Here is an 18,782-nt window from a genome sequence, read left to right on the forward strand (position 1 = left end):
TTATTTTTTATTTTTTTATTTTACTTTACAATACTATATTGGTTTTGCCATACATTGACATGAATCCACCATGGGTGTATACAAGCTCCCAATCCTGAAACCCCTCCCACCCCCCCACCCCATATCATCTCTCTGGATCATCCCCACGCACCAGCCCCAAGCATCCTGTATCCTGTATCGAACATAGACTGGCACTTCGTTTCTTACATGATAGTATACATGTTTCAATGCCATTCTCCCAAGTCATCCCACCCTCTCCCTCTCCCTCAGAGTCCAAAAGTCCTTTCTATACATCTGTGTCTCTTTTCCAGATACCTTATTTAGTTTGGCAATTTTTCATTATTGCTAAGAAGCTCAACAGCTTTAAAAGCCTTTTTCAATTTTCAGCATGAATCCTAGAAACAAACATCTTAAATACTCAAGCTATGTTTGTGGAAGGGGGAAAAAAGAAACTATCAAGAGTAGTTCACAATAGTGGGAAGACTCCCAGTGATGTAATATCTTTTTGTGCCTCATCTGTTTGTTTGTTTTCTCTGTCACTAGTACTGGGATTCTAACCTTAGGGAAAGCCCTGGACAGGGAAAGCACTGACCGCTACATTCTGATCATCACTGCTTCTGATGGCAGGCCAGATGGGGTGAGTACTCTCTTGGGGAAAGGGTTTTAAAAATAGTACTAAAGAAATTGAGAAAATCTTATAGTTCTACGCTCTGAAATGATTTGTTACAACCATTAATTCGTGAATTAATCTTTTTTTTCACTTGGAAAAGCTACTTAAAACTACTCAAAGTGTTTTTCTTCTTGAATGAGCTCTTTTAATTGATGAAACTATACTCTGAACTTGTTATGGAGCTGAAACGTTTGACTTGAGAGAATAATAGACACCTGGGATTAGCTTTCTTACCCAATTTATGAGGAAAATGAAGTCTAACTTAGTGTAAGACATATTTCATTGCATCCATCCGCCAGCTCAGCCTGGCAGGTCTGGCAGTTTTACCAGGTAGGAATCAAATTCCGTGGTGTCACTTTTTTGCGGGCAGGGGACTGTGTGTGGAAAGTAATTTGTGTATAAATATGGTGAAGCACTTAGGAAACCAAGTTGACTGTTTCCACAAGTTATTTGTAAGCAGCAGAATATTGACTAATCTTTGATGACGGAAGTGGTTTAAAAGGGTCCATAATTCTACAGAAGATAAATTTCATTTCCTTTGCATCTGAAAATCAATATTAAAAATAAAAAAATTGTTTACTTATGCAAGAGTATTTCAAAATCATTTGGTTGCATTCAATCCACCTATCCGCAACTACCACCATTCTGATTTTTAAGTAATACGATAATGCATTTGTTGGCAATGATTTTTTAGTATTTTTTCCCACCGTTTTGATGTTACAAACTGGTTTGCTTCTTTAGTCAAGTGTTTATGGGCTTCCTTGGTGGCTCACATGGTAAAGAATCTACCTGCAATGTGGGAAACCTGGGTTTGATCCCTGGGTTGGGAAGATCCCTTGGAGAAGGGAACAGTTACCTACTCCAGTAATTTGGCCTGGAGAATTCCATGGACAGAGGAGCCTGTCAGGGTACAGCCCATGGAGTTGCAAAGAGACACATCCAAGTGACTTTTACTTTCACTTATGGGTCCACTCAGCACTGTTCTCTGGAAATAATTTCAAATTCAGTGTAAATGTCTAGGCAATACTCACCCAACTCAAATAGCAGCATATTTCCAGTTTACTTGACATAAATTCTTTGATCAAAAAATAGACTGAGGGAGCATATAATAGTCTCCTCACAGTTATTTGTAGAGAATCACTGTGAAAAGTTTATCATGGTCAGAACATACAAATTGATACTAGGCAATTTAATCATCTTAATTAAAAATAACAAAAATAGATAATGATAATTATTTAAATTTGGTAATTGCAGTCTGCCCGTAATAAGCTATTTTTCAAACATTAGAAAACAGTTCTATGTGAAATGTAAAATACGCAAAATACTTTTAGTAAATAGTAAACCCAAGTGTAAGCACTTAGAGATTAGACAAGTGAGTAAAAATAAAGTCTAAGATTATTGTTTACTTATTCAATCCCCTTAATTAATACAGTGTGTCTGTGTAAGACATATGTAAAGAAGTCAGTGAGAGTCTTAAGAAGAAATGATTGAAAACTTGACTTAATAATGAAAGATTGATGGGTAAATTGGCTGGGAAATGACTGAGGGGGAAAATTCTATGGAAAGGGAGGAATTATTCAGCATAGATTAAGGGGTATAGTTAAAGTGAAGTAAACATAATAAGAAGGTTTTAGCTCAACCATTTATGAATCATAAATTAATGGAAATAATACCATTAACACTAAGATCTTCTACCACTGGCTTTAATGGGAAGATTTCCTAGACAAGAATAAAGATGGAAAAGAAATGATGCTTTTGAACTGTGGTGTTGGAGAAGACTCTTGAGAGTCCCTTGGACTGCAAGGAGATCCAACCAGCCCAACCTAAAGGAGATCAGTCCTGGATGTTCTTTGGAAGGACTGATGCTAAAGCTGAAACTTTGGCCACCTTATGCGAAGAGTTGACTCATTGGAAAAGACTCTGCTGCTGGGAGGGATTGGGGGCAGGAGGAGAAGGGGATGACAGAGGATGAGATGGCTGGATGGCATCATCAACTCGATGGACATGAGTTTGAGTGAACTCGGGGAGTTGGTGATGGACAGGAAGGCCTGGCATGCTGTGATTCATGGAGCTGCAAAGAGTCAGACACGACTGAGTAACTGAACTGAACTGATTAAGCTATCTGTCATCATATCAGTCTACTAATTATGACTTTGCCCACATCAAAAACTGAAAATAAGTTCTGGCTAACTTTAGTGGTTTAGTTCTTTCTAGAACATTTTTCTTATTCTTTCAGTTATTTGCTTGTAAATTTTAATTCTCCTTGGCCAGGATGTTGAGCATTTCTAATTCCCCCAATTTTTCTTTCTATAAGAATGAATATGTTTTAAAATTCTGATTTTTTTAAACAAATTTGTTTTATTTATAGAAGTTTGTATTAGTAGAGAAAGAAACGTTTAAATTTTGAACAAAAGCTTCTTCAGTTAGCTTCATCATTTATATAACTTTAGAGACTGACTTATACATGTGCACATATAGTGGGTGGTTGAAGAATAAAATAATTACAAAATATAATAGTCTTATTTTTGAGAGCACTTTTCTTATTTAAGCATTTAAATGCATGTCCTTTGTAGACTTATAGTACAATTAATATTTTAACTTTAATAATTATTGTTCTTAAGAAAGATACTTAATGAGCACAGAACCCTGGTAAATGGAATTTTCTTAAGTCAGAATCAACAGCAATGTATGTAAGATAAATGGCAAAGATATAATTTGAATATTGCAGAATAGAGTCAGATGGTAGCCCAGAAATTTGTATTTTTAATGATGATTCAAGTAATCTTCAAAGCACTTTCCAGAAATACATAAGCTGGAAGTTATTCTATATGTGTTGATTACATTTCTGCCAGATAAATGGCTATTTTTTATTTCATATACAGTCTCTAAGATATGGGTAAATAGATCTATGTGGTCCATAAACTGCAGCCCAAATCAGCACAGAAATGGTAGACTTGTTATTTAATATCTTAGCTCACCTAGTGGTCATTTCTCATCTATATCTCTCAGTTACAGACCACAGCCTTTCAAGACCCAGTATAATCTAAAATCATACCACTCCATAGTGTTAATAATCAGAAGTTTAAAGAATAAGATGGACATCAGTACAGTAGATTGACAGGGAAATACAGAGATTTTGGCACTTTATGCAAGAAGTTAGAAAGAAGATCAGCAAAATATAATGTGGCAACTCTTGGATTTCAGGTCCAGACTGTCCATTTTAATGTCTCATTCACTCTCAGGAAAATTGAGAGCAACTGCTACCATAAAGACACACCATTTTACTTTCTTTAACAGTAGCACAACTTTTAAACAAAGTATAATATTTGCTAAACTGTTTTTTGTTTTTTATTTGGCATTATTAATATTGTTTATTTTTATTTTTTATTTTTTATTTTTTTTCAAGCAATGTAGCTCTCAGAGAAAATTTGGGGAATATATTAATAAACTGATAAAAGTCAAAAGGAGAAAATAATTTGTATTTCACCTAATCATATAACATCTGAATTTATACATATCCATATATATCTACACACCAGTGTAAGTTGGTATGCATGCATCCTTTAAATTAAATGATTTCATGGAGAGTGAACAGATCATAATTGTGCAACTTAATGAATTTTAACATAGCAAAAACATTGTATAGTCACCATTCAGAGAGAGAAATAGAAATTAACACCCCAGGAGCCCAGCCTTACAGTCATACTATCCCTATTCTATCTTCTTCACAAAAATGATCCCTATCCTGACTTCTATCACATTGGAGAATTTGTGCCAATCATTGAAATCTATATACTTGGAATCATGTAGTATGTATTGTGTCTGACCTCATATACTCAATCTTATGTTCGTAAAATTTGTTGATGTGACTACTTATAATAGTAGTTTATACACTCTTACTATGACTTGTCATTTAATTTTAGCAAAAAACACAGTATATTATACAACGGTTGGTGGTGTTTAGTTTGCTTCCTGGCTTTTGGCTCTACAATACTGTTCTGCTTGTCTTTGATATTTTATTTTTTTTCTTATTGAAAGACATTTTTATTATTGGTGCTCCTGTTCTACCCAGGCACTGGATGAGATGATACTTCGTCAATCTTCCATCCATGTCCTTGCTTGCTGGCTTCTCATCCCCCCAGTCCCTTCTTCATTCCCCTAAGCCCTATCCTTGTCTCTGACATTTCTTTAAGGAAACTTTTTATTGGAGTTTTAAATATAGAAATATATTAAAAGCATACTGAATAACTGTATAAAGCTAGTATGCAAGTAAACTATTATTAATACCCAAGAATTCCTTCCTATGGATGGTAAATTTTTAATGACTGCTGGACATAATATATGAAAATTTATAGAGAGAATAAAATTATATTGTTCAAAAGAAGATTTACTATACATCTCTTAAAATGAGGACAGATCAGATAAATCCAACCAAAATTTGACTATTGGATTTTGATCTGAGTAAGGCCTGGTCTAGAACTTATGCAGTATTACTCACCAGTCATATCCGACTCTTTGTGATTCCATCACCAGGCTTCTCTGTCCATGCAGTTCTCTAGGCAAGAATACTGGAGTGGGTTGCCATTCATTTAAAGGGATCTTCCAGACCCAGGCATCGAACCTGGGTCTCCTGCATGTAGGCAGATTCTTTACCATCTGAGACACGAGGCTGATTGTTTATTCATAGAGGACAGAACTTCAGTTATCCCAACAGGAAGGATGGGGTATTTACCAGGAGCTTTCTTCCTTTGTTGATGCTCAGTCACTCAGTCATGCCCAGTTCTTTCTGGACCTAAAGATTGTAGCACACCAGGCTTCCCTGTTCTTCACCATCTCCCAGAGCCTGCTCAAATTCATTTCCATTGAGTCAGTGATGCCATCCAACCATCTCATCCTCTATTTACCCCTTCTCTTACTGCTATCAATTTTTTCAAGCATCAGGGTGCTTTCTAATGAATTGGCTCTTTGCATCAGGTGGCCAAAGTATTCAGCTTCAGCATAAGTCCTTCCAATGAATATTCATTTGATTTCCTTTAGAATTGACTGCTTGGATCTCCTTGCAGTCCAAGGGACTCTCAAGAGTAGTCTCCAGCAACAGAGGTCAAAACACCAATCCTTTAACACTCAGCCTTCTTTACAGTCCAAATTTCACATCCATACAAGACTGCTGGAAAACATAGCTTTGACTAGATAGACCTTTGTCAGCTAAACAATGTCTCTGGTTTTTAATATGCTGTCTAGGTTTGTCACAGCTTTACTTCCAAGGAGCAAGTGTCTTTTAATTTCATGGTTGCAGTCACCACCTGCAGTGCTTTTGGGGCTCCTCAAAATGAGGTCTGTCACTGTTTCCATTTTTTCTCCATCACTTTGGAGTGAAATAATGGGACCGAATGCCATAAACTTCACTTTTGAATACTGAGTTTTAAACCAGTTTTTTCACTCTCATCTCTTCATCAAGAGGCTCTTTGGTTCCTCTTCACTTTCTGCAATTAGTGATGTCATCTGCGTATCTGAATTTGTTGATATTTCTCCCAGCAATCTTGATTCCAGCTTGTGCTTCATCCAGTCCAGCTTTTCACATGATGTCCTATGCATATAAGTTAAATAAGCAAGGTAGTAATATACAGCCTTGACATACTCCTTTCCCAATTTTGAGCCAGTCCATTGTTCCATGACAGTTCTAACTGTTGCTTCTTGACCTGCATATAGGTTTCATGGGAGGTGGTCTGGTATTCCCATCTCTTCAAGACTTTTCCACAGTTTGTTGTGATCCACACAGTCACAGGCTTTAGCGTAGTCAATGAAGCAGAAGTAGATGTTCTGGAATTCTCCTGCTTTTTCTATGATCCAACAGATATTGGCAATTTGATCTCTGGTTCCTCTGCCTTTTCTAAATCCAGGTTGAACATCTGAAAGTTCTCAGTTTACAAACTGTTGAAGTCTATCTTGGAGAGTTTTGGGTATTTCTTTGTTAGGGTGTGAAATGAGTGCAATTGTGAGGTAGTTTGCACATTTTTTGGCATTGTCTTTCTTTGAAATTTGAATGAAAACTGACTTTTTCTAGCTTGTGGCCACTGCTGAGTTTTCCAAAACTGGCATATTGAATGCAGCACTTTAACAGCATTATCTTTTAGGATTTGACATTGCTCAGCTTGAATTCCATTACTTCCACTAACTTGGTTTGTAGGGATGCTTCCCAAGGCCCACTTGATATCGCATTCCAAGATATCTGGTTTTAGGTGAGTTATCACACCATAGTCATTATCTGGGTCTTAGTAAGTAGGAAATCCAATTTTTTGACATCCATAGTCCCATGACCACTGCAAAATTTCTTCAGATTCACTTCCTTTAAGTCATTTCTTTATGTTCAGCTCTCTAGTCTTTCACCCCACCTCACTTAAACAGATTAGGATAATTTTTTTATATATAAAAACAAATGTAAATAATTCTTCCATAATAGTTTCATCCTTCTTTTTCCTCCTACTTTTTATTTGCATGTTATTAAATATTTAACATGATAGCATAATGGGTTTTTCATTTTCCAGACTAGCATCCTTGCTTTCTCTAATTTTGGTCTCAGCCTTCTGTGATCTCCCCTACCATGTGACAGAGATGGGTGTAGCTCATAAACTATACTCAGGCTTTGATTAGAAAGAACAGTTTCCAATTTGCATCACGTATGAAGATGTTCCTTGATTATGCAAAAGTCATTGACCCAAATTATATTCTCAGGTTGCGTCAGGCCAGGGATTTCACCTTTTAACCAGGAAGCACATACCACTACTAAGGTTGCCCACTTACCATTTCCTTAGGCTGTATAACCATAAGGTTTATTATTATTATTTTTTTTTATTTAGCAGTGTATGATACTCAAACTTTTGGTTTAGATGTGTATATAGAAAATTACTAATGTAATATTTTCTTCCCTGAAAATACCCATTTGATATACCATGTTATCTTATAATGTACTAGTTATATTTTTGAACAGTGCTGTATGTACATGGTAAAAAACTGCAGAAATGTTACATTTCAGAGAAAAAGAGGTGCGTGTATATATAAACAAAAGCTTACCATCCAGAAAATGTGAACAAGATAAAGGTAAAAGCACTTTCTGAAAGGAAGCCTCCAGGAAATACTTGACATTTTCAAGAAGATGCTTGCCCTTTAATGTCATCATTTGTTTTCCCCACCTGACTTTTATTTATTTATTTATTTGTGAGGTGTTTGAAGATTGCGAGCTTCCTTTTTTCCTTGTCTTTTTTTGGAAAGCTAAGGAATAGGAATGGTAATGAAATGCTTTTCAGATAGACAAATGCCCAGATAACCAATTAACTGACATCAAAATAAAAATAACTCCTCTCACATTTAATCACTTTTTTTTTTTCTTTAAGACCTCAACTGCCACAGTAAATGTGGTGGTGACAGATGTCAATGACAACGCACCAGCCTTTGATCCCTATCTGCCCAGAAATCTGTCAGTGGTGGAAGAGGAAGCCAATGCCTTTGTGGGTCAAGTAAGGGTAAGTGGAGTGTGTGTATATATCTTAAATGTATTATTTATAAGTTAGTAAACTTTTTGCACTTTAATTTGAAAAGAGATTCAACTAATGCCATGTGTTAAATGAGGGACATCAGAATTATTTGAAAGCAATCAGCAAAATCACTTGGGTATAAGGCAAGATGGTAATAAAGTGCATTCATCTTTGATCACTATACTGGATAACTTTCAAGATTTTTTTTTATTAATCATATTGTGTGCATTTCCATTTAAGTTTTTAAGCTTATTGATTTATATTTTTTGACCATTGTGTAATTTAAACATTGATTTATTTGAGAGTATTATTTTCTTATTTAATATATATTTTTATTTCCTGACATTACAAGAATTTTTAGAGAAGTATGTAATTATCACAGGCTTCCCAGAAGGCACTAGTAGTACCATTAAGTATAAATTTGGAATTGTATACCCAAAACACAAACGTAAAGTCATTTGCTTGTGTAAACATATTTTTAGCATCTCTTGTGTACCTTATGGGTTTCCCTAGTAGCTCAGTGGTAAAGAACCCACCTGCCAATGCAGGAGATTCAGGTTTTATGCCTCCTCCTTGAAGATAATCTGGAGAAGGAAATGGCAACCCACTCAAGTATTCTTGTCTGGAAAATCTCATGGGCAGAGATGCCTGGCGGGCATAGTGTTGCAAAAGAGTCAGACACGACTTAATGACTTAGTGTACCTTATATTTCAGACCATTCCTGTCCAGTGTACTCAACACTTACTCCTAGACATGTTCTCTTAAGTTTTAACTGGAAATATTAGCCAGTTTTTGTTACACTTTTGATGAATAATCTTTTTTTTTTTCTTAAATCAGAGACAATGCTTTTTTCAGTTAGGGCATGCCTGGTCTTGAACATAGTGGTCTAGAAACCATAAGATGAAGGAAAATTTTGAAGGAACATACATGTATTTTGGAGTGTTGATCTCAGATAAGGCATCTATGTGGTCTCTGCACAAAGAAAGAATACACCTTCTTTCCCAAGTTCAGGTTTTAGGATCCTACCTCTTTCCTCTCAGACCCTGGAGTTATAAAAAAGAGATTTGCTGGTGTTTTGCAGTAAATATCTATAATTTAACTACTATTACAGTCAAACAAAAGCCCCATTTTTCAGTCCAATCTCCTCTTTAACTTTAAAAAAGGAGAGTGTCTTTAAATACTGTCATGGAGAACTTCTTATTTAGGCTTGGGCTCATCAGTTGTTTTTTTTTTTTTTTCCTGAGAGCACTGACAATACTTGCAAAGACCGTCAACACAATAGTCATTGTCATTATTAGTGTCACTATATTTCTCAAATCCTGGAAAAACTGATGAGAGGCATGTATCCCCTTACACCTTTCTACTTCACCGCAAGAGAGAGTCTTGTAATTTTTTTTGTTACAACATGCCAGGTGGTCTTTACGTCATGTGGCCAACAAGCCATTCAATTCCAGAATCCCACACAATACTTCTGGTATGAAAAGTTTTACTGTGGATTCTACAAGGAAAAGAAAAAAAGAAAAAAAAAAAAAAAACCTAGAGACAAAGTTTCAGGTATAAATAGTTTCTTTCTGAGACCTTAAAGTAATACTAGTAGGGAAGTGAGGAAGTGGAAGTGATGCAGAGAAGGAAGCCAATGAAGGAATTGCAGTTCAGTTCAGTTCAGTTCAGTCACTCAGTCATGTTTGACTCTCTGAGACCCCATGAACTGCAGCAAGCCGGGCCTCCCTGTCCATCACCAACTTCCAGAGTTCACCCAAACTCATGTCCATCGAGTCAGTGATGCCATCCAGCCATCTCATCCTCGGTCGTCCCTTTCTCCTACTGCCCTCAATCCCTCCCAGCATCAGAGGCTTTTCCAATGAGTCAACTCTTTGCATGAGGTGGCCAAAGTATTGGAGTTTCAGCTTTAGCATCAGTCCTTCCAATGAACATCCAGGAATAATCTCCTTTAGGATGGGCTGGTTGGATCTCCTTGAAGTCCAAGGGACGCTCAAGAGTCTTCTCCAACACCACAGTTCAAACGCATCCATTCTTCTGCACTCAGCTTTCTTCACAGTCTAACTCTCACATCCATACATGACCACTGGAAAAACCATAGCCTTGACTAGACAGTTAACCAGCTACAATTAAGAGAACTAGAACTTAATCTACAGGGAAAATCCTGGGAAATGACACAAAACACATTCCCCAGAATTACTGATCCTGAGAGTGATGAGACTGGTAATTTCACACATTAAAACCTGAGAGTTCTTGGTCAGCGATGCTGTGGATGACGGCATATTTTCTGCACTTCCTGTTTCAAGCAGCCAGTTCTCTGCAAATCTGATATAAGGCCGTTCAGTGAGACTGCAGTTACTAGCAGAGGGTAGTTGACCAGAGTGAATACTTACTCTGAGGAACATGCATGGGCCATTGACAGCTTTGGTTACACCAATCAAACAAAGTGACTCAATCAATGAGGGACATGTGCTGAAAACAGAGAAAGAAGGTCATGTTGAAGTTGACTCATGAAGGATGAATACTGGTGAGAAAAAAATTGGAGGGGATAGGGGTTTCCTTTCAAAAGAAAGGTAACAGAATGAATAATGTCATAATTATATTAAGTAAATTATGCATATCATAAATGTTTCTCTATGGCATATTGCAGATGGTGCTGAGGGTACCTCTAGAGAGTCTGAGATGGGGTACCACTAGATTATTATTTTATAATGATTACTCCTGAGTAGATTGTAATAGGAGATTATAAATCCAGGAAGCTGAATTGGAAGGCAAATATAATAATCCAGACATTGAAGCTTGAACTAATATAATAGTATAATCATAATGAAAATTAAAATACAGTTGTCACTCTAGGATGCCACTTTGAAGACAACAGAAAAGATTTTTGATAATATCTAGCAAGTATTCAGATAAAATAAACAGATATTGGAAATTTAGGAAAATTATTTTTCCATTTCTTTTAATTTAATTAGCATTGGAGAATTAAGTAAAGTGTGTAGGGAATAACACATATGAGCCCACAGCTCATAACACATACATAGACATTAGCATGCTAATTGATTTTTAATTTAATTTTTTTCTTTCTTCTAACTTTTCTTGCCACTTTTCCTAGGGATTCTTTATCTTAAAAGAATTATAGCATTAATTTTTCTTTATTATTTTTTAGTTCCTAAATTTGATATGAAATGATCTCTATAACTTTTCAGCATTAAAAATTGAAATATAGACTTCAGCACTCAATAGACTTAGATAAAGCAATAATTGTCCTGATTTTTAGGCAATAGCATGTTTTCATAAAGATTAAAATGAGTTTGAAAGTACAAAGGAAAAGGAAAACAACGAAGGAAAGTGCATCCAACTGATTCAGCACAGTTCCAGAGAAGTTGTAATGTTCAAAAAATGGAATTTTGATGCCTTGTAATGGTCTCCTTATGATTATACAGTGGAGGTGAGAAATAGATTTAAGGGCCTAGATCTGATAGATGGAGTGCCTGATGAACTATGGAATGCGGTTCGTGACATTGTGCAGGAGACAGGGATCAAGACCATCCCCATGGAAAAGAAATGCAAAAAAGCAAAATGGCTGTCTGGGGAGGCCTTACAAATAGCTGTGAAAAGAAGAGAGGTGAAAACCAAAGGAGAAAAGGAAAGATATAAGCATCTGAATGCAGAGTTCCAAAGAATAGCAAGAAGAGATTTTAAAAAAGCTTTCTTCAGTGATCAATGCAAAGAAATGGAAAAGAACAGAATGGGAAAGACTAGAGATCTCTTCAAGAAAATAAGAGATACCAAGGGAACATTTCATGCAAAGATGGGCTCCATAAAGGACAGAAATGGTCACTGTTTGCATTGTCTCCCCATCTATTTGACATGAAATGATGGGACCGATTGCCATGGTCTTTGTTTTTTAAGTGTTGAGTTTTAAGCCAGCTTTTTCACTCTCCTTTTTCACTTTCCTTAAGAGGCTCTTTAGTGCCTCTTCACTTTCTGTCCTAAAAGTGGTGTTATCTGCATATCTGAGGTTATTGATGTTTCTTCTGGCAATCTTGTTTCCAGCTTATGCTTCAACCAGCCCAGCATTTTGCATGATGTACTCTGCATATAATTTAAATAAGCAGGGTAACAATATACAGCCTTGTAATACTCCTTTCACAATTTTGAACCTGTCTATTGTTACATGTCGGGTTCTAACTGTTGCTTCTTGACTTGCATACAGGTTTCACAGGACGCAGGTAAAGGGGTCTGGTATTCCTATCTCTTTAAGAATTTTCCTCAGTTTGTTGTGATTCATAGAATAAAACATTTTAGCCTAGTCAAGGAAGCAGAAGTAGATGTTTTTCTGGAATCCTCTTGCTTTTTCTATGATCCAACAGATGCTGGAAATTTGATCTCTGATTCCTCTGCCTTTTCTAAATCCAGCTTGAACATCTAGAATTTCTCAGTTCATATATGTTGAAGCCTGGCTGGGAAAATTTTGAGTATTATTTTGCTAACATGTGAGTTGAGTTCAGTTCTTCTATAGTTTGAACATTCTTTGGCACTGCCCTGTTTTGGGATTGGAATGAAAACTGAGCTTTTCCAGTCTTGTGGTCACTGCCGAGTTTTCCAAATTTCCTGGCATATTGCATGCAGCACTTTCACAGCATCATCTTTTTGGATTTGAAATAACTCAGCTGAAATTCCATCACCTCCATTAGCTTTGTTGGTAGTGATGCTTCCAAAGGCCCACTTAATTTCATACTTTCAGATGTCTGGCTCTAAGTGAGTCCCACCATCGTGGTTGATGGTGTTGGTTTACTCTCTAATTCACGTCTGACTCTTGCAACCCCATGGACGTTAGCCTGCCAGGCTCCTCAGTCCATGAGATTCTCCAGGCAAGAATAATGTTGTGGGTTTCCATTTCCTTCTCCAGCGGATTGTCCTGACCCAGGAATAGAACCTGGTGTCCTCTGTTGCAGGCAGAATATTTACCAAGTGAGTTGCAAGAGAAGCCCCCATGTGGTTATCTGGGTCATTAACATCTTTTCGGTGTAGTTCTGTGTATTCTTGCCACCTCTTCTTGATACCTTCCATTTCTGGTAAGGTCCATACTGTTTCTGTCCTTTATTGTGCCCATCTTTGCATGAAGTATTCCCCTGGTATCTAATTGTCTTGAAGAGATCTCTAGTCTTTCTTATCTCTAGTTTTTCATAGAATGGGAAAATTTCTTTGCATTGTTCATTTAGGAAACCTTTCTTATCTTTCCTTGCTATTCTTTGGAGTTTTGCATTCAGATGGGTATATCTTTTCTTTTCTCCTTTGCCTTTTGCTTCTCTCCTTTTCTCAGCTACTTGTAAGATTTTTTCACAACCATTTTGCCTTTTTTTCATTTCTATTTCTTGGAGATCGCCCACCGCTTCCTATACAATATCATGAACCTACATCCATAGTTCTTCAGGCACTCTTTCAGATCTAATCCCTCCTGTATAAATTTTAATTTTAACTGCTATTCAAAATTATTAAGACACACTTACGTCAAGGCTGTATATAGCCACCCTGCTTATTTAACTTATATGCAGAGTACATTGTGAAAAATGCTGGACTGGAAGAAACACAAGCTGGAATCAAGATTGCCAGGAAAAATATCAATAACCTCATATATGCAGATGACACCACCCTTATGGCAGAAAGTGAAGAGGAACTAAAAGCCTCTTAATGAAAGTGAAAGAGGAGAGTGAAAAAGTTGGCTTAAAGTTCAACATTCAGAAAATGAGGATCATGGGATCCGGTCCCATCACTTCATGAGAAATGGATGGGCAAACAGTGGAAACAGTATCAGACTTTATTTTTCTGGGCTCCAAAATCACTGCAGATGGTGAGTGCAGCCATAAAATTAAAAGACGCTTACTCCTTGGAAGAAAAGTTATGACCAACCTAGATAGCATATTAAAAAGCAGAGACATTACTTTGCCAACTAAGTTCCATCTAGTCAAGGCTATGGTTTTACCAATAGTCATGTATGGATGTGAGAGTTGGACTGTGAAGAAGGCTGAGTGCCAAAGAATTGATGCGTTTGAACTGTGGTGTTGGAGAAGACTCTTGAGAGTCCCTTGGACTGCAAGGAGATCCAACGAGTCCATTCTAAAGGAGATACAACCAGTCCATTCTGAAGGAGATCAGCCCTGGGGTTTCTTTGGAAGGAATGATGCTAAAGCTGAAGCTCCAGTACTTTGGCCACCTCATGCGAAGAGCTGACTCATTGGAAAAGACTCTGATGCTGGGAGGGATTGGGGGCAGGAAGAGAAGGGGACAACCGAGGATGAGATGGCTGGATGGCATCACTGACTCAATGGATGCAAGTCTGAGTGAACTCTGGGAGATGGTGATGGACAGGGAGGCCTGGTATGCTGCAATTCATGGTGTCACAAAGAGTCGGACATGACTGAGCGACGGAACTGAACTGAACTGAACTGAAGACCCAAAATATGTATGCTTTGTTATGTTCAATTTGAGCTACCAACTTTGAGTTTTTGTTCTAATATTTTGTGAGTTGCTCAGTTGAATTCTATTATTTTTGACTCCATGAATTGTAGCTAGCCAGGCTCCCCTTTCCATGGAATTCTTTTATTTTTATTTTTATTTTATTTTATTTTTTATTTTAGTTTTTATTTTTTAAATTTTAAAATCTTTAATTCTTACTTGCATTCCCAAACATGAACCCCCTCCCACCTCCCTCCCCATAACATCTTTCTGGGTCATCCCCATGCACCAGCCCCAAGCATGCTGCATCCTGCGTCAGACATAGACTGGCGATTCAATTCACATGATAGTATACATGTTAGAATGTCATTCTCCCAAATCATCCCACCTCTCCCTCTCCCTCTGAGTCCAAAAGTCCGTTATACACATCTGTGTCTCTTTCCTGTCTTGCATACAGGATCGTCATTGCCATCTTCCTAAATTCCATATATATGTGTTAGTATACTGTATTGGTGTTTTTCTTTCTGGCTTACTTCACTCTGTATAATCGGCTCCAGTTTACAGGCAAGCTTACTAGATTGGTTAGTCATTCCCTTCTCCAGGGGATCTTCCTGACCCAAGGATCTAACCCTGCAGTGTAGACAGATTCTTTACCATCTGTGCCATCAGAGAAGCCCTAATGTTTTAGTATGTATGAATAATTCAATGAAAGAACTTTTAATTTATTAAGGTAGTATTATAATGTCAAACAATTGGTAATACTTCTGAAGCAATATTTATGGTTTACACAGAGCAGAAGTTTCATCAGAGTATTAAAAATAAACTTAAAAATTGAAGTATAGTTGATTTACAATGTTGTGCTAGTTTCAACTGTGTAGCCAAGTGATTCAGTTACACATATATACACATTTTTTTCCAGATTATGTTTGTAATGGACAGAATGTGTTCTCAGCCATTAGTCCATGACTATCAGCATGTGATGCTTAGCATGGAAGCTTTAGTGCAAATTAAAGGTCCTGCTCAGCTCTGTCAGCCTGGCAGTGTTCCTGGGGCAGAGAGAGTGGTGAAAGGCAAGTCATAGCTTTCTCCCTGGGGTCCTCTGGCCACGGGGCTGTCAGGTGAGCTGGGAGTATGAGACCAGACTGAGGGCTGTGTCCTGCAGAACTCCAGAGCCCTAGCCATGGCCATCCACTGGCCAGATTCTGGCCTTGAAGCAGCAGTGGACCTCTCTCCCATCCCCACCTCTGTGACCTAATGTTGACAATGGTCTCCATGGGTCACAGTCCATGGAGGCCTCAGCAACTGGAGATTCTGGACACTTCCACTAAGGTAGCAGCTTCAACCGATGTCAGTCCATTCAAGTTTCAAAATTGGTACAGCTTAGATCAGTTGTCTGTCTCTACGAGGTGGTCAGAGGTCAGGGTTCCTTATTGGTTATCTAATTTATATATAGTAATATGTGCATGTTAATCCCATACTCCTAATTTATCCTCTTACCTTTCCTCTTTGGAAACAAAATTTTTATTTCTTTTTGGTAAATAAGTGCATTTGTATCATTTGTTCCCCCCCCCACCACATATAAGTGATACCATATTTGTCTTTCTGTGTCTGCCTTACTTCACTTAGTGTGATGAACTCTAGATCCTTCCATGTTGCTTCAAATGTATTATTTCACTATTTTATATGACTAGTAATAGTCTGGCGTCTGGCTAAGATTATTATTTTTTTAATGTAGAACTTACTATACACAGATGGAGTTCCCCATGCTTAAATTTGAGAATTTTTCCATATTCTTGAATGCATATGGTAGCAGTAAAGATGTGGCACAATGTATATAGACTAAAGTAAAAGTGTTAGTCACTCAATCATGTTTGATTATTTGTGGCCACATGGACTGTAGCCTACCAGGCTCCTCTGCCCATGGAATTCTCCAGACAAGAATACTGGAGTGGGTAGCCATTCCCTTCTCAAGGAGAATCTTCTCAACCCAGGGGTCAAACCTGGGTCTCCTACATTGCAGGCAGATTCTTTACTATCTAAGCTGCACAGTAAGATTAGACTATGTGTCTCTATGTTAAATGTCAAACGTGCCATACAGATTATATATTCAAAGAAATGAAAAACACCACAAAGCACTTAGGGGATTCTGTCAGGATTCATGCGAATCATCTGCATTCATGTATCATCTGCAGTAATTTAACAAATTAGTAAGATTCTAAAAAGGAAATGAAGATACCATGTAGATGTGATATAAGACAGAATTGAGCTGAGGAGGCAATTTGAGAATAAGTCAATCATCTGTCAATAACAGAAGATTTACTTTGAGGAATTTTAGAAAATCGGTTAGCACATGTTGAGACCAGGTGAGGAAAATCAGGGAATCCTAATTAAACAGCCACTGATAAAAAGACTTTACTTGTCAGTGCAATGTTTTGCTTACTACCCTTTGCAATATTTCAGTGGAGATAGAATCTAAATCTGTAGGTATGATCTGAATCTGGACCACAAGCATGCCAGCAAGTCATCTTCAGAGTAAGGAAGAGGCCTCACACCAGCTCCTTAAGAATTCTCAGTTGATCCCAAATCCTTGGCTGGACAGATAGCCAGCAGAAGATAAGAGAGAGAGAGAGATTATGAAACAGAGAATATTAAAAATATGTTTGTATGTATTTTGGAGAAAGATATGGCAATCCACTCCAATGTTCTTGCCTGGGAAATCCCATGGCCAGAGGAGCCTAACAGGCCTCAGTCCATAGGGTTTCAAAGAGGCAAACAGCTTAGCGACTGAACCCACATGTATGTATGTATGTTTTTACTTACTGTTAAATAGTGTAAATGTGTATGTTCTTAGTCTCTCAGCCATGTCCGACTCTTTGTGACCCTATGGACTGTAGCCCACCAGTCTCCTCTGTCCATGGGGATTCTCCAGGCAAGACTACTGGAGTGGGTTGCCATGCCCTCCTCCAGGGAATCTTCCCAACACAGGGATCAAACACGGGTCTCCCACATTGCAGGTGGATTCTTTACCCTCTGAGCCACCAGGGAAGCCCAAATAGGGTAAATACTTGAGAGTAAAGCTGGATCTGTGGTTGGGATTATGTCATTTTAAACAAGTTTGGTAAACTGCTTGGGGGGTATTGACCAAATCCTATTTTTTTCTTATAATGGAAGTATCTAACATGTAAGAATGAGGCAGATGAGCTTGATCCCATTACAAACCCTGAGTCTTAGGAAGTAGGGGATCATGATACTTATACCTTCTAACAAACTTTAGCTTATCAAGGGGAAATCAGAGGGTATTTTCACTTAGAAATACTTGACTGCTGTTGGTACTTCAATACATCACTCTGTGTGCATATTTTGGGTCATTGGAGACTGAGGGGATGGCACCTGAAAGAAATTTTGGAGCGCATATTAAAGATGGCTGGCCTCCATGATAGCATCTCACTGAGTTCTTAGGGGCTAGAATTATTTTTCAGTTCTTCATGTCCATTTTCACAGTAGCCCTGGGCATGCATGCTTGCACAGAGGCAGCAAAAAAGGCTTACTTGGAAACAACATTGCCTGTTGAGGTTAAAAACTTCTCAGCATTGTATACAATACAGAGTGTGCCTCTTCCCAGAGAATTTCCAATTAATGCCTTGTAGAAATTCTTATGCTGAACTGACTTCTTTTAGCTCTAAGTAACAGAAACAGAGGTCTGAGTCAACAAAATGTTCTTCCAGTTCTAAAATAAAACAGGCTGAATTTATTTAACCTGAAACGTAAATGTATTACTATTGTGAGATTTGCATTCTAAATCTCAGCTGGGATGAAGTGAGATGATTCAGTTTTAAACCCTTAAAGCAGTTTTAAAATCATTGTAAACTGCAGTGTTTAGAAGGGTGGCAATAGTGTCATTTTTAAAAAGAAATTGATCTTTCCTTCAACTATGCAATTTAATATTTAAGAAAATATATCTGAATCTCAGTGGTCTGCCTTTGATTAATGTATTTGTTGTATCTCTATGTGGTAATCTAAAAGTGAAATGAAGGTGGGGGGCTTTGTGGTGTTTTACTTATTTTTTGTAGCTCAGCATGATGTTCAGCAGTGCCTAAAACTATAATACTTCTTTTCTA

The 18,782-nt window shown here is 37.5% G+C and overlaps 1 protein-coding gene across 1 annotated transcript in view; it reads left to right on the forward strand.

Annotated features, from left to right (window-relative positions):
• PCDH15 (protocadherin related 15) overlaps positions 1 to 18,782 on the forward strand; it is a 1,094,267-nt gene that overhangs the window by 758,461 nt on the left and 317,024 nt on the right. Inside the window, exons 17-18 of the mRNA XM_060404607.1 lie at positions 544 to 637; positions 8,062 to 8,190. Of these exons, the coding sequence (XP_060260590.1) occupies positions 544 to 637; positions 8,062 to 8,190 (223 nt within the window). The remainder of the gene's footprint in view (positions 1 to 543; positions 638 to 8,061; positions 8,191 to 18,782) is intronic.

The sequence above is a fragment of the Ovis aries genome, chromosome 22 (genome assembly GCF_016772045.2).
Source record: "Ovis aries strain OAR_USU_Benz2616 breed Rambouillet chromosome 22, ARS-UI_Ramb_v3.0, whole genome shotgun sequence".
NCBI classification, from domain to species: Eukaryota; Metazoa; Chordata; class Mammalia; order Artiodactyla; family Bovidae; genus Ovis; species Ovis aries.